Genomic DNA, 26,038 nt, shown 5'->3' with positions numbered 1-26,038 from the left:
GTGATAATATATTCTGGAACTAGATAGTAGTAGTGGTTGAATAACATTGTGATTATACAAAATGCCACTGAATGGCATATTTAAAAATGGTTGAAATGGTAAATGTTATGTGTATTTCATCACAATAAAAAAAAATATACCTAGCCTAAAATAAAAATTTTTAAATAATTTTAGAAAAATTAGGAGGGAAAAATCAGCTATCCCTCCAATAGGGAAGTGCTCAGGTCAGGGGTGATAGGAAAGAGGGAGAACCTGATTTCTCCACAAAGTGAAGAGACCTCTTTTCCCTTAGCCATGGCAGGATGTGTCCAGTCTCTGTGAAAAGGGTGACTATGCCATCAACAGAAGCCACTTCTGTTGTCACATGGCCTGATTACCTCTTCTCTTCTGGCTTAAGCTGGATTCATTGGAGGAACAAAGGAAGAAAAGGCACTTAAATGAGAACAAAGGCTCAAAAGTGATTTTAAAAAATAGGTACAAAGGACTTTTTGGAAGAAGAAATGTCACTCAGTGCCTTGCCTGAAAGTAGCATACCTTGGTAATAATCTACTCGCAGCTTCCCATGAAAGTGTTTTTGTGGAATTACAGTGTAATGCTATGGTTTGGGCTCTACTGTGGAAATGGAAGAAATAACCATATGAAGATTTTTACATTGTTCTCGAAATTGTTGTTAAAGATAACACCCATTATATTATTCAATGTCTCAGCATGTCCAAAATTTCACATTAAAATTCAATGCCAAGGAAATGTGTCTCTCTAGAAAAACTGACATACTTCCTTTAATCAGACATATAACCCTCTATAACATAAAACCCTACCTGTTTCTTTTTTGACCTTGGTAGCTCAGAGCCAAATTGTTCAATACAATTATTTTGCCATGGGTTCCCGGAACAATTGTCTCCCCTCTTCCTCTAGGTTTTGTATTGCTCTAAATTTTGTAAAAAATGATTTTGCTGTATACATTTTTTACCGTAGGCCACCTCAAATCCTTTTTGGAAATAATGACACACATTAGAAGTAAATGAATTAGTAAGTATCAAAGGGAAGGAAAATCAGATCAAATGTCTGCCTGCCTGCCTGCCAGAATCCCTCCTCCTGTCCCCAGTGGAAAGCAATGTGAACGGTAATATTACCTGCAGGCCACTGGGTTTGATCCAGACAGTCACGTTCTGGGCATAACTGCGTTTGTTTTTGGGCTGCAGGGGGAATGGGCTCTTATTGTCGTCCTCACCGTAAGGGTTTTCTTTCGCATCTTAAAAGAAAAAGACATTCTTGAAATGACATCTGGCAGAACACAATCAATTACATTTCCAATTAGGCTAGAAGCACTTTGAAATCATTCAATCTTCTATATCCTGTTACTTCCCTAATTAAGAAAATCTATTAACTTCAGTCAGGTTGGGGATCTTGTTCTCAATAAAACGCCACTGATGTAAGAGACCAAACAATCAACTAAGGCCCATGTAAGTGAAAAACAGCTTGATGTTTTTTAGAAACAAGCTTTACTTATTATTTGCTTTATGAATTAAAGTCAGAGAAGATAATACAAATACATACAATAATACTAATGTACTATTTTAAAAAATAAACAAACTAAAACTCTGTATAGCTTAGACTAGCATTTTCCAACAGAACTTTCTGCGATGACAGAATGACAGCCACTAGCCCATGTGGCCACAGACACTTTTGTGTAGCTAGTGTGACTGAGGTACTGAATTTTACATTTTGTTTAATTAAATAGCCTCATGTGGCTAGTGGCTACTGGATTAGAGAGCATAGGTATAGACACTGGGAAAATTATATATAGCCAAATTAAGAAAAGGGGCAAGGGAAGAAGTACTTTTTGGTGAAACATACCCCACCTTATTATGGTTTATTAGTTTATTGCTTCTAAAGGATTAAAGCCATATTGGTTTTATAGCTATGTGAATAAACAAGGGTTCCTGTTTTTCTACCTGCTTCCTGAGCCAAAGAAACTGCCACAAACTTACAGGGCATACTTACATCTACTGGCTTGTCATTATTGTTACCACCTTCTGGGGTAGACAGAACAGGAATCATTTTCCCAACCAGGCAGGGAGCTTAAATCCTTTGCCCATTATTATGTGTCTACTGTGGCAGAAACTTTATACTTATTCCCCTCAATAAATTCTCTCAACAAACCTCTAAGGCAGGTTTTATTATCAATTATTACTTGTTACCATAATGACAATTCCAACCTCATAAGACTATTATGAGAATAAAATGAGATTATACATTTCATTGTGCCTAGCACAGTGCCGGGGACAAAGTTAAGTTCAATAAAAATGTTAGCTCTTACTATATACTCAAATTATAATAACCTAACAGTATGTACGTATGATGTATGTATATGTATATAGAGAGAGAAAGAGAAAAAAGGAGAGAGGAAGGGAGGAAGAGAGAGAATTTCTGAAGGTAAGATACTTCAAAAGCTGCTCTAAGATGATAATCATGTTTCTCAAGTCTATTGGAGAGAACCTGACATACCTATTATAGAATTGTCACATGATATACTAAAGGTTACTATGGGTGTTGCCCAAAGTGAAAATAGACATTTCATTGAATATTTTTAACTCCAGACAAATACTAATGTGTATGCTGAAGAAATTAGTTTTTCTTACCCAAATGAACTGATATAATGTATTTAAAACAAAGGAATCAGAACTTTTTAACAGAGTGCACTGAAGAAAAAAAGACTCAGAAATATTTTTTAAAAAGCACTTGCTAAAGCAAATGAGAAATCTAATTTTTAAATTAGGCATTTAAGATAAAATGACTTTAGAGAGAGAAGTACTAATTCCTAAGATACCATATCTTTCCATTGCTTTGCAAAATTCATCTTCTGCCCTGGCCAGTGTTGCTCAATGGTTGGAACGATGGCCAAACACTTAAGGGTCATGGGTTCAATTCCTGGTCAAGGGCTCGTACCTGGGTTGCAGGTTTGATCCCCACCCCGGTCAGAGTGCATGTGGGTGGTGGGTGCGGTGGCAACCAGTTGATGTGTCTCTCTCACATCGATGTTTCTCTCTCCTTTCCTCCCTTCCACTCTGAAAAGCAATGGAAAAAATATCCTCAGGTGAGTATTAATCAATAAAATAAAATCTATCTTCTTTTTTTTTGAAATTTTTAAAATATATTTTATTGATTTTTTTTCAGAGAGGAAGGGAGAGGGATAGAGAGTTAGAAACATCCATGAGAGAGAAACACTGATCAGCTGGGGATGTGCCCGCAACCAAGGTACATGCCCTTGACCCGAATCAAACCTGGTGGGATTCTTCAGTCCACAGGCTGATGCTCTAGCCACTGAGCCAAACTGGTCAGGGCAAATCTATCTTCTTTGCAGATAAGATGTAAAGAATATCTACATAAAAACAGACATATGAGCCCAGCTGGTGTGGCTTAGTGGTTGAGCATTGGCCTATGAACTGGAGGTCATAGTTTAATTCTCGGTCAGGGAACATACCAGGATTGTAGGCTCGATCCCCAGTAGGGAGCGTACAGGAGGCAGCCAATCAAATATTCTCTCATATCATTGATTTTTTTCTCTCTCTCCCTCTCCCTTCCTCTCTGAAATGTGTGTGTGTGTGTGTGTGTGTGTGTGTATTAAACAGACATATGAAAGAAAAATAATTTAAGTTGTTTTACCAAGAATTCTGATTTTTTTTCAAGAAGGAACTAGATAGTATCCTTAATAAGATAGCAGAGTCACACTCTTTAAAAATAAGTAATTACAAAATAACACATATTTTTCAACCCAAGTCATTATGCTCAATTAATATTTGACAAAGGAGTTAAGAGCATACAATGGAGTCAAGACAGTCTCTTCAATAAATGGTGCTGGGAAATTTGGTCAGATACATGCAAAAAATGAAACTAGATCAGCTATGGGCAAACTACGGCCCGCGGGCCGGATCCAGCCCGTTTGAAATGAATAAAACTAAAAAAAAAAAAGACCGTACCCTTTTATGTAATGATGTTTACTTTGAATTTATATTAGTTCACACAAACACTCCATCCATGCTTTTGTTCCGGCCCTCCGGTCCAGTTTAAGAACCCATTGTGGCCCTTGAGTCAAAAAGTTTGCCCACCCCCGAACTAGATCATCAACTTACACCATAAACAAAAACAAACTCAAAATGGCTAAAGGTCTTAAATGTAAGATGGGAAACCATAAAAATCCTACAAGACTCCATAGGCAGCAAAATAGCAGACATATGTTGTAGCAATAACTTTACCAACACAGCTCCTAGGGCAATGGAGACTAAGGAGAAAATAAACAAATGGGACTACATCAAAATAAAAAGCTTCTGCACAGCAAAAGAAAGCATCAACAAAACAACAAGAAAACCCACTGCGTGGGAAAACATATTTGCCAATGTTATCACCGATAAGGGTTTAATCTCCAAAATTTACAGGGAACTCATACAACTTAACAAAAGGAAGATAAACGATCCAATCAAAAAATAGGTAAAGGACCTAAGTAGACACTTTTCAAAAGAGGACATACAGAAGGCTGAGAGACATATGAAAACATGCTCAAAGTCACTAATCATCCAAGAGATGCAAATCAAAACAACAATGAGGTGCCATCTCACACCTGTCAGAATGGCTATCATCAGTAAATCAACAAACGACAAGTGCTGGCGAGGATGTGGAGAAAAAGGAACCCTCATGCACTGCTGGTGGGAATGCAGACTGGTGGAGCCACTGTGGAAGCTAGTATGGAGTTTCCTCAAAAAATTAAAAATGGAGCTCCCATTTGACCCAGTAATCCCACGTCTAGGAATATATCCCAAGAAACCAGAAACACCAATCAGAAAGGATATATGCACCCCTATGTTCATAGCAGCATAATTTACAATAGCTAAGATTTGGAAACAGCCTAAGTGCCCATCAGCAGATGAGTGGATTAAGAAATGGTGGTACATCTACACAATGGAATACTACGCCGCTATAAAAAAGAAGGAACTTTTACCATTTGCAACAGCATGGATGGAACTGGAGAGCATTATTCTAAACGAAATAAGCCAGTTGGAGAAAGATAAATATCACACGATCTCACTCATATGTGGGATATAATGATCAACATAATAATTTGATGAACAAGAATAGATCCAGCCGAAACCGGTTTGGCTCAGTGGATAGAGCGTCGGCCTGCGGACTGAAAGGTCCCAGGTTCGATTCCAGTCAAGGGCATGTACCTTGGTTGCGGGCACATCCCCAGTGGGAGATGTGCAGGAGGCAGCTGGTCGATGTTTCTCTCTCATCGATGTTTCTAACTCTCTATCTCTCTCCTTTCCTCTCTGTAAAAACTCAATAAAATATAAAAAAAAAAAAAAAAAAAAAGAATAGATCCAGAGACAGATGGCAGGGGAGGTGGGGGGTGGGGGTGGGTTTAGAGATCAACCAAAGGACTTGTATGCATGCATATTAGCATAACCAATGGACACAGACACTGGGGTGGTGGGGGCTTGCCTGGGGTGGGAATGGTTGCGGGGGGGGGGGGGTGGTTGCGGGGGGGGGGTCAATTGGGGAAAAAGGAGACATGTGTAAAACTTTAGACAATAAAAAAACAACAACACATACTTGTATGCATGATATTTGGACTTGTATATGGAACCAGTATGATACCTAGTGATCACTGCTATTCTAACTGAAGTTAACCAGAAACCAAACAAAGGGAAAGCTTCAGGTATAACAAAGCAACACTTTCAATAAATCTTTTAAATTAAAAAAAAAAAAAAAAAAGCTCTTATTACCTTCATTGAAAAGAAGAACAGACCCAGAGGGAGGAAAATAGTAACTTGAATATAAGGCAGAGTAAACAGCAGTCCAATTTGAATGAAGAATGCATGTAACAAGCCAAGCACTGCTGGTTGGAAGCCAGATCAGAAAGAAATGTGAATGCTACTATCTTAGATTATGGACAGGCATCTGTGGTGAAAACTATCACAATAGTCTAGGCCAGGGGTGAGCAAACTTTTTCTGTAAAGGGCTTTGTGGGTGATATGGTCTCTGTTATAACTACTCTACTCTGCCACTGGAGCAGGAGAGCAGCCATAGACAATACAAAAGGAATGAGTGTGCCATTTGTAATAAAACTTTACTTATAAAACAGACAGTGGGCTAGTTTGACCTGCAGGCCATAGTCAGCTGACCTCTGACCTAAGTGAAAGGTAAAGCCAGAACAAGGCAAGAGCAGTGAGAATGAAAGGCAGAATGAATGTAACGATGCTAGAGAGACTAGATGAAGGTGAGGAATCGTTACACACGCACACGTACTTCCTCTGCCCTTGTGTTCTCCTCCAACTGTTGGTGGCCAAACTTGTCATCTTCATTTCCTCATATCTAATTCATTCCCCAACCTATGTCCTGGCTAACTATCTACTGAAGCTACTTTTATGAAGCCACCAATCATTTCCTGTCAAGATCAAATGACTCCTGATTTATAGTGTCCTCTTTTTTCCTCATGGTTTCTGGTCCTTCCTAAAACTCTTCAATCTTTAAAACACTCATTCCACAGTGTGTTTCAGATTTAGTTCTCAGGAGGCTAGTCACTCTGCTGGCCTTCCTTCAAAGGAGATAAAATCCTCTCATGATTTGGAAACTGCTTTTCAAATCATGATCTCATCGTCAGCGGGGGTTTTTCTGTGGAAGTCCTTTTGCCCTGGGCTGTAGAGGTGTCCCTACAGAGCCACTGTATGGCCTTCTGGAGGATGCACCAAGGTTGCACTGCTTCAGAACCAGGTCTGCATTGTTTGGTTTTAGAAATCCCCATTTCAGAATGGGCAGTGTCAGTCTGCATGGTGCAGGACTTGGGCTTCCATTTCTCAGAGAAGACTTTTAAATTCCTTTATATCCAGAAAAGTGGGTAGAAAAAAAATGTGTAGAATTTTTCTTGCCATCCTCTCACTGAGAGGGTAGACCTTCCACATTCTCAGCTTTACTCACAGAGCTCAATTCTTTGTCTTGTTTGGAACCAAAGTCATGTCTCCTGTCCCAGCGTGAGCTTTAAAACCCCAGCCCCTGGATCCTAGCTCAAAAGTAGCCAAACTATGGCCTGTTGCCTGTTTTTGAGTTAAGAATGGTTTTTATGTTTTTAAATGCTGGGCAAAGAAATCAAGAGAATAATATTTCATGAAATATACATGAAAATTATATAAAATTCAAATTCTGGTGTCCATAAGTAACATTTTTTGGAATACAGTCACTATCATTTATGCACATATTGTGCTACAATGGCAGAGCTCAGTAGTTATGACAGAGGCCATACGGTCTGCAAAGCCTAAAATATTTACTATCTTGTTCTTTTCCTGAAAAAGCTTGCTGAACTTTGGCCTACCATCTGGGCCTATATTTAGTCCAAATCTTCTCTAGGCTTCAATGGCAAAAGGCATCCGTGGAGCTCAGCTGACAAGCATGCACAAGTGTATGAGACACTGTGCTTCCTTCTTGAGTCTCTCTATTCTCTTGGCTTCTGCGACAACACTTCTACTTTCCCTTTCATCTGCCTGTTCCCTCTCATTTTCCTTTACTAGCACCCTTTCCACTGTCCCCAATAGTTGTCCCTTTCTAAGGGTTTGGTCCTTGGCTCTTTTTTCCCTTAATCTGTATACTTTGCTAAGGCTAGAGCTTCTTTTTTTTTTTTTTAATATATTTTATTGATTTTTTTACAGAGAGGAAGGGAGAGAGATAGAGAGAGTTAGAAACATCGATGAGAGAGAAACATCGATCAGCTGCCTCCTGCACATCTCCTATTGGGGATGTGCCTGCAACCAAGGTACATGCCCTTGACCGGAATCGAACCTTGGACCTTTCAGTCCGCAGGCCGACGCTCTATCCACTGAGCCAAACCGGTTTCGGCTAGAGCTTCTTATAGAGTGTAGATCACCTGGATTGTAATGATGTGGGTAATATTAAAACTGTAAGTTCCTGGGCCTGAATCCAGACCTACTGAATCAGAATCTCTGTATGTGGGGGCCCAGGAAACAGAATTTTTATACAAGTTCTCCAGGTTTATTTTTGCACACAAAAATTTTGGCCCTAAGTAATCTGCTTCATTCTCACCGTTTTAACAATCAGTGATGTGCTTATAATGAAAAGTTGTATTTCCAACTCTGCCCTCTCTCCTGAACTGTAGGTTCATATAGGAATTGTCTCTAGGCACCACCATCTGAATCTCATAGGCATAAACCCTACATGCACAAAAGAAATTCTTCCCAAATCTACTCTTCCTCCTCTGTTCTCTGTTTTGTTTTGTTTTAAATATATTTTATTGATTTCTTACAGAGAGGAAAGGAGAGGGACAGAGAGTTAGAAATATCGATGAGAGAGAAACATCGATCAGCTGCCTCCTGCACACTCCCTACTGGGTATGTGCCTGCAACCAAGGTACATGCCCTTGACCAGAATCGAACCTGGGACCCTTCAGTCCGCAGGCCGACTTTCTATCCACTAAGCCAAACCGGTGAGGGCTGTTCTCTGTTTTAATTAATAGTACCACCTTTCACCCTGCAGCCCAGGTCAGAAACCTGGGATCATTCTTAATTCTTCTCTTTCCTTTTTCTTTGTAAATACTAGTATGACTTGCCTGGATCCCATCCATTGTCCCCAGCCATTACCCCTTGTTCTGACTCTCACCTTCACATCTCCAGGACTATCATAGTCGACTTCTTACTACAGGATGTCCTCACCTTTTCAAATCCGCATTTCACAGTTATCTTTCTAAACGCAAATTTACTATTACTCACTTGGCTTTCGGTCATATTGCACAATACCAGGGGGCATTAGTACCTAGACTACAAAGTTTTCTAACTGGTACCTCCACTGTTCTCATTATAGACAGAAGGATCTGATATATTACTCCCCTTTGGTGGCTTTCCAATATCAGCAGAATAAAGTTTCAGCTCTTCACATTTCAGATGAGGCCTGCCCTGCTCCAGCCACTGCCAACCTCTAACCTACCCTCTGGCCTTCCAACCCCTGCCCCACAGTTTGTGCTCCTTTCTTTTTTTTTTATTTTTTATAAATTTTATTTATTTTATTTTATTTTTTTAATATATTTTATTGATTTTTTACAGAGAGGAAGGGAGAGAGAGAGAGAGAGTCAGAAACATCGATGAGAGAGAAACATCGATCAGCTGCCTCCTGCACATTCCCCACTGGAGATGTGCCCGCAACCCAGGTACATGCCCTTGACCGGAATCGAACCTGGGACCCTTCAGTCCGCAGGCCGACGCTCTATCCACTGAGCCAAACCGGTTTTGGCTGTGCTCCTTTCTTTTCTATAAGGATTCCATTTGTCCAGGATGCCCTTTCTTCCTTCACTGGCTCACCAAATTCCTCTGTCTTTTCTTTTCCCCCAAAAAGTTGGCCAGGGTCCTGTGAGGAGATTTTCCTGAGTCCTCTAGGCAGAGGTGATCCTCCTCTCCTGCAGGCCAACTCTGACCTTGTGTCAGCCTACGTTTATTATTCACCTTTCCACTAGACTTTGAGTAACTCTTGCTAACTCTTTTATCCCCTAGACCTGGCACAAAATAGGTTGCTTGGTAGATGTTCCTGAAAGTGACATGGGCCCAAATGAATTAAGGATGACTCTACAGTTGGAACCTGAGTACCTAGGAATACAAAGGTAAAAGGCCTCCATCAGAAGGAGTAGGAAAATCAGAAGAAGGAACAGTTTAAGAGGGAAGGGGTGAGACAACGGTTTCTATAACAAACATACTGAGCTTAGGACTGTGGCAGAATATCCAGGTGGAGCAGTCCAAGGGGAAGTGGAAATACAATATGCAAATTCCAGGGAAAGATCAAGCAGGACTAGAGTTATACTAGTAGATTTGGGGGACTCTGAAGCTATAATGTCTGATTTAATAACCAGGAGAGTATATTAATGCAAGAGAAGAACATCATGAGGCAAGAAGAAGAAAAGATGCCAGAAAAAGAAAAGTTGCTGAAGAAAAAGGTTAAGTACCAGGAAAATGCAATGTTAGAAAAGTCAAGGAAAACAGTTCCAAGAAGGAAGGGGATTACATTATCTTGGAATGACTGGGGATTATCTGGGTTGAAAATTACACTAAGGAAATTTTACATTAAAGAAAAATAAGTTTATGGAGAGTAGCTTTTTTACTCTAAGCAGTTAGAGCATTTATATGTAATTAAAGCAACCTAAATGATGGTTTCCCGAGTTATAAAGTTAAAAAGTTCAAACATCAAACTCTCTTGGGGTTCTCCATTTACATGTCCAGCATCAGCGACCACGGCACACCCATAGGGAGATCACGCATTTCTCTGACTACGGAGTCAGAGCCATTCAGAACAGCGGAGAGGAAAACAAAGTCAAGATCAATAAAATCTGATCTGCATTATACCTGAAATAGGACCCAACTGTCCCATTTTCCCTAGCCATGGGAGAGGTTCTGGGCCAGGCTCAAAGAGGGACATCATGAGGTTTGATTTCTTCTTGCTGTCAGCTTGGGAGTAGAGCATTCCATGCCATTCAGGACTAGATGGAGAGAAGATGGAAAATCAGAATATCAAGCCTGTGACTGTCAAGTTAAATAAGTCTAACCTGTGTTTTTCTCTTGAGTGGCATAAGCTTCAGCTTTGAAATCAGGTATATTACTTTTACTAAAGCCAAATCCTAAACCTGAAAATGCATACTGCTGCCCCCTAACATCACCATTCCTCTGGGACATGTATTTTTATTCAATTATGTAGATATGGAATGCAAAAGCAACTGTTTATTTATTTATTTTAAGCCTCACCCAAGGATATTTTTCCACTGATTTTTAGAGAGAGTGGAAGAGAGGGAAAGACCGAGAAATATCAATGTGAGAGAAATATATCGATTGGTTGCCTCCTGCACGTGCCCTGACCAGGGCCCCAGCCAGGGAGGAGCTTGCAACTGAGGTATGAGCCCTTGACTGGAATCGAACCTGGGACCCTTCAGTCTGCAGGCCGATACTCTATCCACTGAGCCAAAACGGCTAGGGCAAAAGCAGTCTTAAAAGAGAAAAAGATTACAAGGGCAGGAGGCAGCTGCTGGGGTGGTGGGGAGTAAGGGCTGCGATCTATTGGTCTTTTCAGCTGCCTCCATGAGTCATTCACAGCAGCACCAACACAGAGAAGACCTTGTAACAAAAGGCACAAAGCCATCACCCAGCTCTGCTCCCAATTCGCAAAGGGCCCCAGGTACATTTTCAGAGCCAGTGCAAGTAAGTTTGGGTACCAAGAAATACAGCAAACCAATACCTAAAAAGAGCTGTATTCTTCTTTTCGTACTAACTAATTTTAACTCAAGCAGAAATGGAGCCATGCTTCCTCTGATCTCATATCAGTCTATCCCAGGCAATGGCCAGAAAAAGCTCAGTCACCTCTTCTTTTCTAACAACAGGTATTATAGAAAGGGAAGCAGGTAGCTTTGAAAATTCAAGCCTGCAGTGATTGTAGAAGCTAGAAAGGCTTTCCTCTTAGGGAAGAAATACAGCAGAGTGGTTACAAGCATGGACTCTGGAATAAAATGCATAGGTAAGAATCCTGGCTCTTCCATTTATTAGCCATGTGACCTTGAGCAAGCTCCTTGACCTCTTAAGCCTCAGTTTCTCATCTACAAAATGGGAATAATATCAATACCTCCTATGTAGTGTTTGTGAGAGATTAAATATGTTAATGAATGTAAGGAGCCTACAGGAGTGCTTGGCATATGGTAAATGTTCAATCAATTTTATCGGCATCTTTTTTCATTTAATTCTACCTCCTCATTTTGTAGCTGAGGAGTCTGTGAACACTGCATAAGATCCTAACAGCAAGTTGGTAGCATTGCTATAACTGAATCTAGGTTCCTAGATAAAATAGAAGAAAACTTCTATAATCTAAAAACAATAGAATTAAAAGGCTTTTTAACTTAATCTAGGGTTGGGGTGGGAAATGTCTGGCCCGAGGGCTGTGTAAGGCCCTCAAAATCATTTGGTCTGGTCCTGCCAAGGCATGAGGAGTGAGTTAATTAAATGTTTGACCAAATATAGCAGGCTAATTTTTAAGTTGATAATTCTGTATGGCCCCGAATGATGTTATAAATATCCAAATGGCCCTTGGCAGAAGAAAGGTTCCCCACCCCTGCTCTAGGGGATAATTTAAAGAGCAATTTAGAAGGCGATGGTAGGTGGGAAGGGTATGGCAGGGAGAGGAAAAAGGAGACAAAGACTTTTCTATTTCTTTCAGAAAAGTCTGGGAAAACTTCACTTTGTTAATTGATTCTCCCTTTCACTCAACCAAAGGAAAACAACATTTCTTACCCTAGCTGAACTATTGCTACCATTCCTTCCACTTTTAGGCTGCCATGGAGCAGGACACAGAAGTTGGGTATTTTGCCTGCAATCTGATTGGCTGAATTTTCATCTTCATTATCATCAGTTATGCCAGTACCCACCTCGTCACCTTCTGTGAAAAGAAGAGAAAACAGGTCAGACTGAGATTTGCTACAAAAATCCAAACCGCAATTATACTGTTGACTGTTTCTAGCCTTGGAAGGAAAGTAAATGGATTTATATTATAAAAGGAAAACTCATATTCTGGTGTTCCCATATCCATATAAAAATCAGTTTCCACATGTTTATGAATTCCATTTATATGAAACATCCAGAAGAGGCAACTCTATAGAGACAGAAAGGACATTAGTGGTTACCTGAGGAAGATGAAGGGCGTAGGGGTTTTAAAATTCTGATTCTAAAATGAACTGTGGTGATGGTTGCACAATTCTATAACTATACTAAAATGTACTGATTTGTATACCTTAAATGGATGAAATGTCTGGTATATGAATTACATTTTAGTGAAGCTGATACATGCAAAAATTAGCTTTCCGCAGCTTCTACTAGGACACTCAGCTAGGTGCTCTCTGGGGGTTTCAAGTACCTTCTAAACAAAACCACATATTCAGAGATAGCAAGAGTATTCTCAACCGACAGCCTTCAGGAGCACATGGATGCGAGCCTCCCCCGACCCAAGATGCAGAGTGTTATTCCATAAACTTTTTGATCTGACTCTCCAATACCAGGTTCTCTCATGCACTCTGCTGACAAACGGATCTTCCTACAATTAACTTCTCTTTGGAACTATCTGCCCACTCAATCTTATGCAAAGACTTTTTAATTCAATAGGAAGAATTTGCCGTTTATCTTGACATTCAAAAGCCCTTAAGACATGGCCCCATTCTGCCTTCCCACACTTTCTTTCCATTGTTCCCCTACATAAACTCTTCCTTTTGCCCACTTTCTTGGCAATATATATGGGCATGCAGAATCCCTGCCTCCTTTCCTGCCATCTCTAGACCTTAGAAGTAAGGAAAATTTGGATATCAATATTAATATCAAGAACAATAAAGTAATTATGAACAATAATCACTATAAGCCATCTTTGGGCACATTTCAAGATTCCGTCTGTGCATGTGTGATTGAGGGTTATGGAATAGCCAATTTTACAACTGAGACAACCGCCATCAACTGAATGTGATAACTCAGTAAGTAGAAACCTGACTGACTACATATGCTTCTTGGAGAGAGCTGGTGAACATAAAGTGGATGGTCAGCCTAGAACAGAGAAAAGAGAAGTTTCAAGTGCTAGAGACTAACATTCTCCATAGAGATGTTTAATTTGGGGGCCATGACTTCATAGTTCCTGGAGAGCCTTATTTTGTAGTAATGAAGCCTCCCAAGGGGCTGGGCTCTCCCGTTTTATTGCACAGAATTTACTGAGTACCCTGGTAGAGAACAGGTGTAGTTTCTCCCCTTATGGAGCTGTATTTCACTCCATATTTATCAGGCAACCTCTAAGAATCACTTTGGCTTCCTCGCCATCCTTCGACCAGGAAAGGCAGAGCCTTGGATTAGGGACAAAGCACTGTCATCTTTAAAGAGGACCTCCACTGTAAATTAATAAAGCAATACACAATAAATATGTGTCAATATGCTTTCCACAGTGTAAGGCTCCAGAATTAGTTTTCTAGTAGAAGAGGCAATATTCCATTTTAAAAAAATTCAATCCAAACCAATCACTATTCCTTTCCCAAAAACTCTGCAAAATGGGCTATTCTATTATCTGACACTTAAGAATAACTTTAGACAATAAGATACGTCATATGTATCACTGAATAGGAAGAGAACTCACCTTTGTTAAGTGCTATAGGTAGGACCAGATGTCTGGACAGAACTGGAGGACTGGAAATATCAGCTATATCAATAAACCCCACTATTTCCAAATCTGAAAAGGATAAATCAACATAGAATTAATTAGTTCTATAGGAAAGTACATTATTTTCTATGTACTAGATTTCATAAACACAATGTTTAATTTAGATATGGAATTCAAATATGATGGGTAGGAAGGTTATTAGAAGTCTTCCTAGATAACTAACACATTTTCACTTAAGTAGCTCAGAAAATAAGAATAATTATCCTTATTTAATGAATTTAAGTTATATGACAAATCAGCTAAACTTTATTTTTATGAGGGTAGATCCTCAGCCAAAGCAAAAGGTAAAGGCCAAATCCCTCTATATCATCAGGGATTTTTCAAGCCCACCAGGCTTCATAGTCAAACACTTCCACAACTTCAACCAAGCAACCTTGGAGGGTAAAGCTATTCTGAGAAAAAAATACATTCTCTACAAAATCAAGCTAGCAGTCTAAATATGACAATGGTTTCTTTGTTTTAGAGAGGCCTATTAAAGACCAAAAGTATTTGTTGGAAACATAAAATAAGTAAAAAATAAAAGTTGTAACCCAAAATACTTTTTAGAAGTTTTTAGGTTTTCCCCCCCTGATCATATAAATAGTATAAAAGCCTGGAAAACACTAAAAATTCTAAAGAAGGAAACTAACGTTACTCATTATTTATCATCAAAGGAAACCTCTATTAATATTTTATTGGCCCTGTCCGGTGTTGCTCAGTGGTTAGACAGTCAGTCTGGGGACCAGGGTTTTGGGTTCCATTCCTAGCCAAGGGCACATACCTGAGCTGCAGGTTCATTTCTGGCCCCAGTCGGGGTATATGCAGGAGACAACTAATCAATGTGTCTCTCTCACATTGATGTTTCTCTCTCTCCTCTTCCCTCCCTCCCATCCACGCTCTCTAAAAGAATCAATGAGAATTAACAACAACAAATATATATATTTGTATGTGTGTGTACACACATACAATGTGTGTGTACACACACACACACATATATATATTTTACTGAATTGCTTTTCAGTCTTGTAGGCATATATACACACTCATATTTTCAAAACAATTAAAAAAAATCAGGCTTGTGGAGTGTACACTGTACTTGTAAGACTCAGGAAATTGCTTTTCTGGAGATTTGCCTTCATTACTTTCTTTAGTTGAATGACGAATCAGCAAAAGCAGCTACATATTTTTCATTTGAGTAGAAAAGGGTTTAAGTATAAGCTATTACCAAGATCATGGACTAATGGGGGGAAAAAAGAGGAACAAATGTAATAATCTGAACAATAAAGATTTAATTAAAAAAAAGAAAAAGAAAAAGAAAAATATGGTTCAGAGAAAGATGGATTAGGAAACGATGGCATTTTTATGGAAGCGGTAGGAGGGGTTGTCATAAATCTAGAACTACAGAGAGGCAGCTCCTTCATATGGGCCAAACCAGGAAAATAACACCCTATTGAATTCTGATAACTAAGAAGAAAAGTGAGTGGTTATGGCCAAGAAGACCTTGTTTCTCACCATCCGTGTACTTCCAAGTGGGCAATAACTGTTAATTCATGGGTGAGAAGTACAGGAGTATTCTTACTATCACCTCTGGCAGGATCAATCAAGGAGGTCTGGGAGAAGTGCCAGCTAAAGTTTGTACAGTCCTTCCCACTCCACCAGACACATCCTCAAACCTTGTCTCACTAGCGTCTGGGGGGAAGGAAAGTAGGTTTCATCCAACCAGTGAGGCTCACAGACGTCCAGCAGCCTGCCCGAGGAGACACCACTAGGAGTGAATTGCTCTTTAGTTTTGCCTTTATTCTGCTATTTGGGAGACCTTAACATGCTCATCCAAGCTTTACTTACTAAGCTCCTAGAAAGATAATCATTATTGTCTAAAATACAGAACAGCAGAATGTGTAATTAGTTGCTTTCAATAAAGTCCCTTTGGATAATGCTAAAAAAAAAAAAAAAAAAATCATGGACTAAAAGTTTATTTATATAGGAAAGAAAGACCTATTCAAAGTTACTCATCCAAAACAGATGGGAGGGAATCTAACTGAAGGTTTGACATAGCTTAATACACGGTTGTTTCGTTACAATGAGAGATGGATGCCCTACTTCTAGATAGCCAGGAGCTAAATGCACACAAAATAAAAAGCTTGTGCTTAGTCCTTCACTCTAAAACTCTTAAAACTGTACAGCCAAGACCTGGCTGGTTTGGCTCAGTGGACAGAATGTTGGCCTATGGACCAACGGGTCCCAGGTTTGATTCCGATCAAGAGCACATATCTTGGTTGCAGGTTCCTCCCCGGCTCAGGCCTTGGTCAGGGTGTGCAGACCCTGTGTGCAGGAAACAACCAATTGATGTATTTCTCTCACATCGATGTTTCTGTCTTTCCCTCTCTCTTCCACTCTCTCTAAAAGATCAATGGGAAAATATCCTTGGGTGAGGATGAACAAAAAAACACCACCTGTACAGCCAAGAATGAAATAAACATTTACTGTGCACTTAATTTTAGACATCTGTTGATTGGTTACCTAGTCAACATCTACTAAGCATCTGTTACTATGCTAGGCACTGAGGGTGCAATGGTGACTGACACAGGGATGGTTTAATGTGTACCCACAGCTCAAGGATTTCACCCTCCAACAGGAGACAACTCTCCTCTCTACTGTTCCTTGTTACTTTTGACTCTTCGCTTTGCCAATCTTAGCTAAGCCCAGCACTGGCAACATGAACCAGGTAAAAGCAGTGCCACTTCACTTTCTTTCAGTCATAATATAAGCAGTGGCTAGAGAGGTACAGAGCTGAGATTTTAGAGACCATCACCTACAGATTCCACTCACTTAGCCAGTAAGAACTAGAGGCAGTGTCTTGTCCAGGGCCACGCAGGAAGAGTCACTCAGCCAAGTCTAGAAGCCAGCCTTTCATATCTGACCTCAACTATGATGCTAAGTAACGTTAGTATCTATTAAGAATTACCTCAAGGATTTCAATGCTCATGAATCTGGCCATGATTTCCAACTCTAGAATTTGGGGTTATTATCTAGGATTGGAGATTAATTCATGACCTCACCATCACCACAAAGGACTACTAATCTGCTACCTCTTAGGCAATGCATCCTCCCAACCAAAGTGTATAACTGATGACGACAGCATCCTTGTATCAGAATTTATATTTCTTTTTAACTATCTTGGATAGAGAGGAGTAAAAGTCAAAAGTTAGGAAAAAGTTAGGATAATAGAAGAACTAAGAAGGAAGTTTTAAAAAAAGTTACCTGTGTTAATGACTTTAGGGATAGGATCGATTTCCTCATCTACAACAAAAGGTTCTGGCCTGGGGAAGACTTGCACATCTGCAGTTAGGTGGCCACACTTGAGAACAGCATGGAAAGGCGTGTATGCCAGATCTATCAGTTTTCTAGAATATGATGATTAATTATTATAGGAAGAGTAAGATGATACATTTAATATTTTTCAAGAAATTTTTTTCAAGATGCTAAGTTGTTTTCCCTTTGAGTTGACTCCAAAACGATGTGACCATTTTGAAACAGAACAAAATCTGATATTTTGGGTGAAGCAATTTCAATTCTGAAAAGTCCTAAAGCAAGTTAATCTTTGAAATTGCCAAGTCATTGTAAGGAAGTCAATATAGATTTAGTCATGTTTAATTCAAAAGGGAATGAACTTTTAAAAATCACTTCTACCAAGCATTTTATTTGAAAAATGTGAAACTTGGGAGAAATGAAATGACATAATTAGAAATAGTAAAATACATATTATTGCTGGATATCAAATTATAATGGATTGTAAGAAGGCAAAAAAAAGCTCTAAGTACATACTCACCCAAACATAGACTGAACATTTTTCAAGCATAGGGGGCCATCAATAGTAAAAATCTGCCCTTCACCATTGTTTAAATCTATGAGACGTTCCAGGCAATCCAAGGAGTCAGTGCTCTGAAGCTACAAAGCAAAAACAGTGGAGTTGTTTAAAGTAGCACAAAATGCCAGATTATTAACAGCACACAAGGTCATACCCATCACAATAACACAGGCAATAAATATAATGGAGATGATTTTGAGGCAGAAGAGTAAGATGATAGAGAAATTCCTTGGCAAGTAGAATATGGAAAACTGAGACAATATAATTAAGCAAGGCCTAACAGTCTGAGCAACTTACAGCTAGCTAATGAATCATAAGGTTTTATCTTCCCTAACCAAGGACATTAAGGAGCAAATGGTTTACATAATTCAGACTGTCCTGGGACAGAATGGCCTTGGTCAGGTCCCTCTTCAATGACGTTCTTGATGACATTTTTAAAAAATGAAACTAACCAGAAAATAACCCCTGACTTCTTTATGCTCATTTTGATGAATCAACTTATTGAAGGACACACCTGAAAAGCTAATGAATATTCTGTTAAGACCTTCCCCTGAGATCTTCCGTAGGATCCCTGCTGGCTAGAGAGAATAAAAGCCTCAACGCAAAGGAAGAGTGTGCTCTCACAAGAGCATGCTGTGGCCTTGTATCTTTGCTGTTTTTCTCCTAAACTCTAAGGGACCCCATGAGACTTGCAACCAGGAGAGCATTGGGCAGTGGCAACCAGACCCAGGTTAATCCCCTGAACCTGTCTTCAAGGACCACTTTTCTCTGAATTTTCTTCTCCTATTGCTTTTCCTACCTTAAGCCCTCCCTTTGTTTCATGTCTCCAGCTTTAATAAACATACTCTCAAAAACACCTGGACTCGCATTGTGAAATCTTTCCTACTCAAAGTCAAGAACCTGCACTTTACCGGTAGGCCCTAGGCCAGACTTGTCTGGTAACAATTTAACAATGTGAGCAGGAAAACAACTATAACAATTTTGATTCAAAGTTACCAAAGAGGAAATGTCCTATAAAATGATACCAGTAGAGCTATTTAATTCAGATGTAGTTTTGCAAAGATTCTCAGAGATGACCACGGTTGGTATTGATATAGTATCTTTCCTCCAAAGTATTTCTAACATCTTTGGTAAGTACCATTATCATCTACATTTTATAGATAAAAAACTGAGATGAAAATAGCTTTCCTGATGAAAATAGTATAACCAGGAAATAGAGTTTAATAAAACATACATCAGAGTAATATTACTTTACCAAAAAAATCAAAGCACACTTCTATCAATATTTCTGGCGGAATGGACTTAAAAATTCCTACACGATGTAAATATCCAACATTTAAAAGAACATTTCAGCATCTGAAGAGTCTTGATGGGCAGTAGGATGGTTAACAACTCTAGCTATACAGTATTTCCTAAAATGGAGCAGTGCTTTTAACTTTCAAAGAGCATTTGAGCTCTAGGGTCTTTTCAAAGATAACTGATCAGCCTCAGCTGAAACCAATGGAGTTCAATGTTACAGTATCTGCAATATAATACTAAGGGGATATACATACTAAAAAATAAACCGAGTCCTAAAATATGTCTAATCAAACTGGAAAGAACTTAGTAAAAGGCATTACCTCCTCCAAATTCGCCATACACATGATGTATAACTTAGATGGGAAGGGAAAAGGTAGTGGGAACCTGTTGCTCTCACTTCGTTGATTGTGAGTAGCTAGGGAATGCCGCAGTGACCCTCTGCCAATGCCAAGACAGCCATCTGTCACCAGAACAACCTGTTTGCAAAAAGTGAGAGAAGGTTTATATATAAAATAACATACTCATTTAAAGCAACCTCATTTAGCAATTTCATTTCTAATTGCATATATACTGAAAAATCCACCTCTGCAAAGATATAAGCAACTATGTGAATAAATCTCAAAAATATTCTGTCAAGTGAAAGATGACAGATACATTGTATAATTCTATTTATATAAGTTCTAGAACAGGTAAAACAAAGCTAAGAAAAACCAAACAGGGGTTGTGGGCATGGTGGGATACTGACTAGAAAGAGGCATAAGAAAACTTTGGGGGGAAATGGAAGTGTTCTATGTTTTTTACTGGAGCAGTGGTTACATAGGTATATGCATGTGTCAACACTTAGTGAACTGTGTACTTAAGATCTATGCAATATACTGTATTTTATCTAATTAAACCTTTAAAAAAGCACCTACCTATGAAAACTTTAAAAAGGACAAAAACATTCATAACTAGCACTTAGTCAACTGTACTAAAATTAGAATCCTATCTCTTAGATAAGAGGTGGCACCTAAGGCACCGATGTGAAAAAAAATGGCATGAGGGCTTATTTTATGTTTCCCTAGAGATTAGCAGCACAGAAGTCTGAACCTTGACACTTTATTTTTAAAGATGACAAACTCTAACCTTGGTCAACTAGGATAACAACTGCATTAAAAATATATTTATTAAAACCACTTAAACATATTTTTATTGATTTCAGAGAGGAAGGAAGAGGGAGAGAGAGATAGAAACATCAATGATGAGAAAGAATCATTGATTGGCTGCCTCCTGCAGGACCCCTACTGGGGATGAAGCCCGTAACCTGGGCATGTGACCTGACCGGGAATTGAAACATGACCTCCTGATTCATAGGTCAACACTCAACCACTGAACTACACTGGCCAGGCTTTTAAAAACCATTTAACCACATGTGTACAAGACCTTTAAAATACATATCCTAATGAGAGACTATAATTACAAATCATTTTTCTTTTCTTCATTGCTTCAAAGCAATCCTGTGGGGGCAGACTTTTCCAAGCATTTCAGAGAAGAATGATCTTAGCTCTCCTAGTAACTTGATAATACAGGCCAGTAAGGAAGTATTAGGTGGTTGCACCATATGAAGTAACAAGATTGGCACCTACTTCTAAAACCCAAGAATGCTTACTTCATAGAGGTCCCCTGGAGCAATGCCATCTTTTGGGAAGATAGTCAATTGACTACAAAGTAATTTCCTCTTCTAGGTACCAATAATTGCTATTCAATGATTTACTTCTGCCACTAGTTTCTTCAATACTATACGATGAAATATTTCATGGAATGTCAAAATGAGACAGATTTTACTCAAATAATAAAGACACAGTCCAGCTATCTCAAAGGTTGGTTAAAAAATTCCACATTAAAATAAATATTTGACAGTAATTGATTATAAAAATAATCACTAATAACTTCCACCTCGAGTCCAGTGTTTTGAATTGTTCACCCCAAAACTCATCAACTAAGTTAAAGTGGATTCAGGCCCAGCCCTTGTCCTCAGGGTACAATACATCTCTAATTCAGATTTTTCTTTTTTGCAAAGGAAGAAAAAACAATAAAAGGCAGAAGTCTTTCTGGTGCACAAATTCTCTGAATTTCTTCTCTAAAACTACTGAAGACTATCATACGGAGGAAACTTGACTTTGTGGTAGGGCACACAATATACAGATGAGGTATCATAGAATTGTACACTTGAAACCTATATAATTTTATTAACCAATGTCACCCCAATATATTTAATTAAAAAAAAATAAAACTACTGAAGAAATAGCAAATGAAATTGTGCTACTTGCTAGCTTCCAGTTCAGAAGATAGTGACAATAAGACTTCATTTATTTAGTATATTGTCAGGAAATTAGATATTCTGTTTGCATGGATTTACCAAATAAATAATGTTTATGAAGTAAGGTGCCAAATATTTTTATTTCTGAAAATAAATTAATTAAAAGGCATTTACTAGCTTTTTTTTAGCAAGGGTCTACTAAAGTATTTGATTTAACCTTTTAGTAGTAGCTCAGGGTCTTCATTAACCCATATAATTCATACTGTATAAAACAGGGTAGTTTTACAGCAAAAAAAAAACCCAAACAATTTTTAAAAAGTTGGGTATATTGAGATATAATTTACACGCAATAAAATTCACCCTTTTTAGTATACAGTTCTGAAAAATGCTTTTAGTGATGTAACCACTTCTGCAATCAAGATAAAGACCAGTTCCATCATTTCCCGTATTTCTTTGTCCTTCACTTAGGAAGAGTAAGTCAACCCCTACCTTTCCCTTACCCACAGGCATAAATACCAGTGATGCCACTGACAGTACTGAGGAAGCCTGTTTTTGACCCTAAAATACAAATCATACACTATGGCCCATTACCTGTTTTTGTAAATAAAGTTTTACTGGAACACAGCATGCCCGTTTATTTACTTATTACCTATGGCTGCTTTCATGCTATGACAGCGAAGTTGAGGAGTTGCCACGGACACCTGCAAAGCCTAACACAGGAAAAGTTTGCTGACTTCTGTTGTAGACTACAGTATTATAATTTTCCTCTTAGCACCTTTTTTTCTCCTTAAAATATGCTACCACTTCTTAAAGCACCTGTATATAGCAAACTTCCAATTCTCTTTCTCAGCCACTATTCTGCTCTGATTTGATGCTAATATGGACCTACTATAGACTCTAAGTAAAGGGCAACTGATTTCCTGACATTCATACTCCTCACTTTTTAGATAACAGATAGTTAAGATGGTTAAAAGTTGGCTGAGTAAATGCTACATTGAGATAACGAAGATAGACTACATTGTACTGATGTTTAAAATCCTATCACTCAAAAAATTAAAATCACCCTTTCTAGAGAGTGTTCTAAAACTCCACTGTGGTCCCTTGGTATTTTACACAAATAATACTAGTTTTCAAGAAGTCAATTTACTAGGAGGATGCTTTCTTTAAGGCACAATTGTGCTGCTTTCTGAGCATATTCGTGTTGATTTAGTGCCTTCTTTTAAAAAGATACCACAAGCATATAGCATAGTTTGTAGAAATTACATTGCATGCTGTGTTAGAGCTTAAAGAAAATGAAAGCACCTCAGTGGTTAATGTTTTTAACTTAGAGCAATGAAAAAGAATTGATAATTACCTGGCAAGGAATTGCACCACCCCATTCTTGCTGAACAATGTTGCAAACACCAACTAATGCAGACTCCAAGCAGGTTTTATCATAATCATCCATATTACTTAGTGCTTCCTAATCGAATAAAAGATAAAATTGCTCATTTTGTTATCAGAAAACAAAATAAAAGCGTGCATGTTACATAGGGGACATTGTTTCTAAGAGTCCCAAAGCATAGGTTCTTAAAAATAGTAAAACAGACTTCCTCAGCTATAAAGGATAATGAAAAGAGGTTCCTTTCATTCTGTCCTGTTTATCAGGTGAGAGTGAACAGCTCACCAAGTTCATATCTTTCTAAGTGGACCTTGAAAGAAATAATTAAAATGAAGCACTTTTAAATACATCATAAAAATGCCAACTAACTATATCCTAAATACCATTCTAGGCACTTTACATGCATTTTCTCATCACAACACTCTACCCATTTTTTTTTTTTAAAGAATAATTTATTTTGAGAGCAAGGGAGAGGGAGAGAGAAACATCAATGTGAGAGAGCAACATATGTGATAGGCTGCTTCCATCATGCTCCCCACTGGGGATTAAGTCCATAACCTGGGCATGTGCCCTTGACCAGGAATCTAACTGGTAACTTCCTATTGCATGGGATGACTCCCAACAAACTGATCTAAACTGGCCAGGGCTTAACCTATTTTTTAAAATGAGGAAACTAAGGTACAGAATAATTAGTTAACTTTCCCAGGTCTCATGCCTAGAAGTGTCAGAGTCTAGATCTGAACCCAGTCAGTCTGACTCCAGGACTCCAGGTCTTAACAATTACTCTGCACCACCTACTTTAAGAGTTCTCTAACTTTTAGAACTGCTGGAGATCCAAAATCCTTAGTTTACTCACTTATAAGAAATCCAGTGCAATTAAAAAAAAACACGCTTTTGAGTCACTTAGAAAAAGTTAGATAAAAAATAATGATTTTACAAAATTTTATTACTTACACTTTAAAAATCAAACTACACTGATCCTGGATTTCTAAACTGCCTAGCAATTATTAAACTATTCAATTTAATTTCACAAACACTTATTGGCTGATCACTATGGGTAAGGCACTGTGCTAGGTTCTGTTGGAGATATTAATGAACGTTAGGGAATGGGCCACTACATGCTGAGAGAATTCCAGGAAACTAAGAGAAGAAAACAACTCACAGCTCTAACTCATAACCCTACCGAAGACAGAAAACCTACCGGTTGTGAATCCTTGTCTTATAGCTATACTTAGATATTATACCCATAGACTTACCCATTCAATAATTCCAAGTTCTAAATATTCAGTACAATATGGCAACACTTTCTGCTCCCTATCAATTTGGACCTTGTACATACAATAACTCATTCCTTTTTATACCTGTAGGGTGTTATAATCTCTTGTGAAGGGAACCATCAGCTCCCAGAGTGATGAAAAAACCACCAGGGCTGTAAACTCAAGCTTGTAATTCGTGGCCATGTGCTCAAACAGCATTGTCAAACCGTGGGCTGCTAGGTGCTTGCGCTGATATTCTTCAGACCCCTCAACAGACACAGGTCGGGTCATGGAAAGGGATACGTCCATTACCACCACTGTTGGCATGATGAAAATGAGCCCAATGTTCCCAATCAGAATGCAGACAGACAGCTATAAATAGAAAAATGCTGTAGAAAATAAATATGGTTAGGCTATATGTCATGGAGAGTACGAAGTCGTTTTCCCCGCACCATAATTTTAACCAAACTTTCCAGAAATGAGTGGAGGCAAACTCCCTTTAAGTGAGGTGAGGGCAAATCTAGAGAATTCAGTGGAAGGGAAGCAAGCAAGCAATCACCCAATGAATGGCTATAAATCAAGAATGGCCTTAAGTATTACTATTAAAAAACACACACAAACATTAAATTCAGGTAGTCCTTGACTTTCACAGTTCCAAATTTTATAACTTAATATAACATACACTCCTACATCCTCTCTCCAACACAGAATTTACTAAAGAACATTTCTATTTGTCACATTGTGGCGCCTTTAGACAATCAGCCAGTCTTTTTGGGCACCATCACTATCTTAATTGGTATTAACAGTCCAGTGCAAATGTTTAATTATCTTGTTACTGGGTGTCACCCCCCCCCCCATTTTTTAATTAAAATGAATGCAAAATATAAAAATGAAAGGGCCAGAAAAATCATAATCCAAAATAGACAAAGCTGGAAATTATTAAACATGACAAAAGCAAGACTATTCGCCTCAGTAGTATTTGTTGAATGTAAACAGGCAACAAGGCTTTAACTGGGAAGGAAAAGAACGAAGTTAAAGAGTATGTGTGACAGCTGGCATTATCTCATGAAACTGTGTATGAGTCAAAATGCAGAAGAAATGGAGAAAACAAAAAGTTCTTTAAAATTATGGATTGAGAATTAGCACAAAGAAAACATTTCTGGTCTCAAAAATAAAGAAAAAAGTTCACAGATACACAGACCTGCTCTTGGGGACACAGCTTGCTGCTACTCTATTATTAAGCAAACTACAGTCTAATGACACAATAACATATCATATAAATAGCCCTGGCCGGCTTGGCTTAGTGGATAGAGCGTCAGCCTGCGGACTGAAGGGTCCCAGGTTCGATTCCAGCCAAGGGCACATGCCTGGGTTGCAGCTCAATCCCCAGTGCGGGGTGTGCAGGAGGCGGCCGATCAATGATTCTCTCTCATCATTGATGTTTCTATCTCTCCTTCTCTCTTCTTCTCTGAAATCAATAAAGAAAAAAATCAAAAAAAAATCATATAAATAAATGACACATGTAGATATCAGAAATATTTATATAAAGTGTTAGTGAGAAAAGCAGGTCACAGGATCGTATGTATATATACAATTAGGTAAGACTCTGAATGGACATAAACAGGTTAGACATTTAATGTTCGCTAATTTCTTTTTTGGAACTTACTTCAAAACACCTAACAGTGGCC

At 38.6% G+C, this 26,038-nt stretch overlaps 1 protein-coding gene across 3 annotated transcripts in view; it reads right to left on the bottom strand.

Moving 5' to 3' along the window:
- The window catches only part of INTS14 (integrator complex subunit 14), a 33,816-nt gene that overhangs the window by 4,989 nt on the left and 2,789 nt on the right, over positions 1-26,038 (bottom strand). For 2 of the 3 annotated variants that reach the window (XM_059698211.1, XM_059698202.1), the window contains exons 2-10: positions 24,456-24,739; positions 23,068-23,175; positions 19,735-19,890; positions 18,077-18,195; positions 17,509-17,651; positions 14,185-14,277; positions 12,315-12,459; positions 10,389-10,522; positions 1,134-1,252 (exon numbers count right to left, since the gene is read on the bottom strand). In XM_059698211.1, the coding sequence (XP_059554194.1) occupies positions 1,134-1,252; positions 10,389-10,522; positions 12,315-12,459; positions 14,185-14,277; positions 17,509-17,651; positions 18,077-18,195; positions 19,735-19,890; positions 23,068-23,175; positions 24,456-24,677 (1,239 nt within the window). In that variant the 5' untranslated portion in view covers positions 24,678-24,739. The remainder of the gene's footprint in view (positions 1-1,133; positions 1,253-10,388; positions 10,523-12,314; positions 12,460-14,184; positions 14,278-17,508; positions 17,652-18,076; positions 18,196-19,734; positions 19,891-23,067; positions 23,176-24,455; positions 24,740-26,038) is intronic. The other variant, XM_059698221.1, reaches the window with a different exon arrangement.

The sequence above is a fragment of the Myotis daubentonii genome, chromosome 1, assembly GCF_963259705.1.
Source record: "Myotis daubentonii chromosome 1, mMyoDau2.1, whole genome shotgun sequence".
Lineage (NCBI taxonomy): Eukaryota > Metazoa > Chordata > Mammalia > Chiroptera > Vespertilionidae > Myotis > Myotis daubentonii.
Note: the sequence above shows the minus strand (reverse complement) of the source record. Positions and strands in the feature narration are given on the sequence as shown.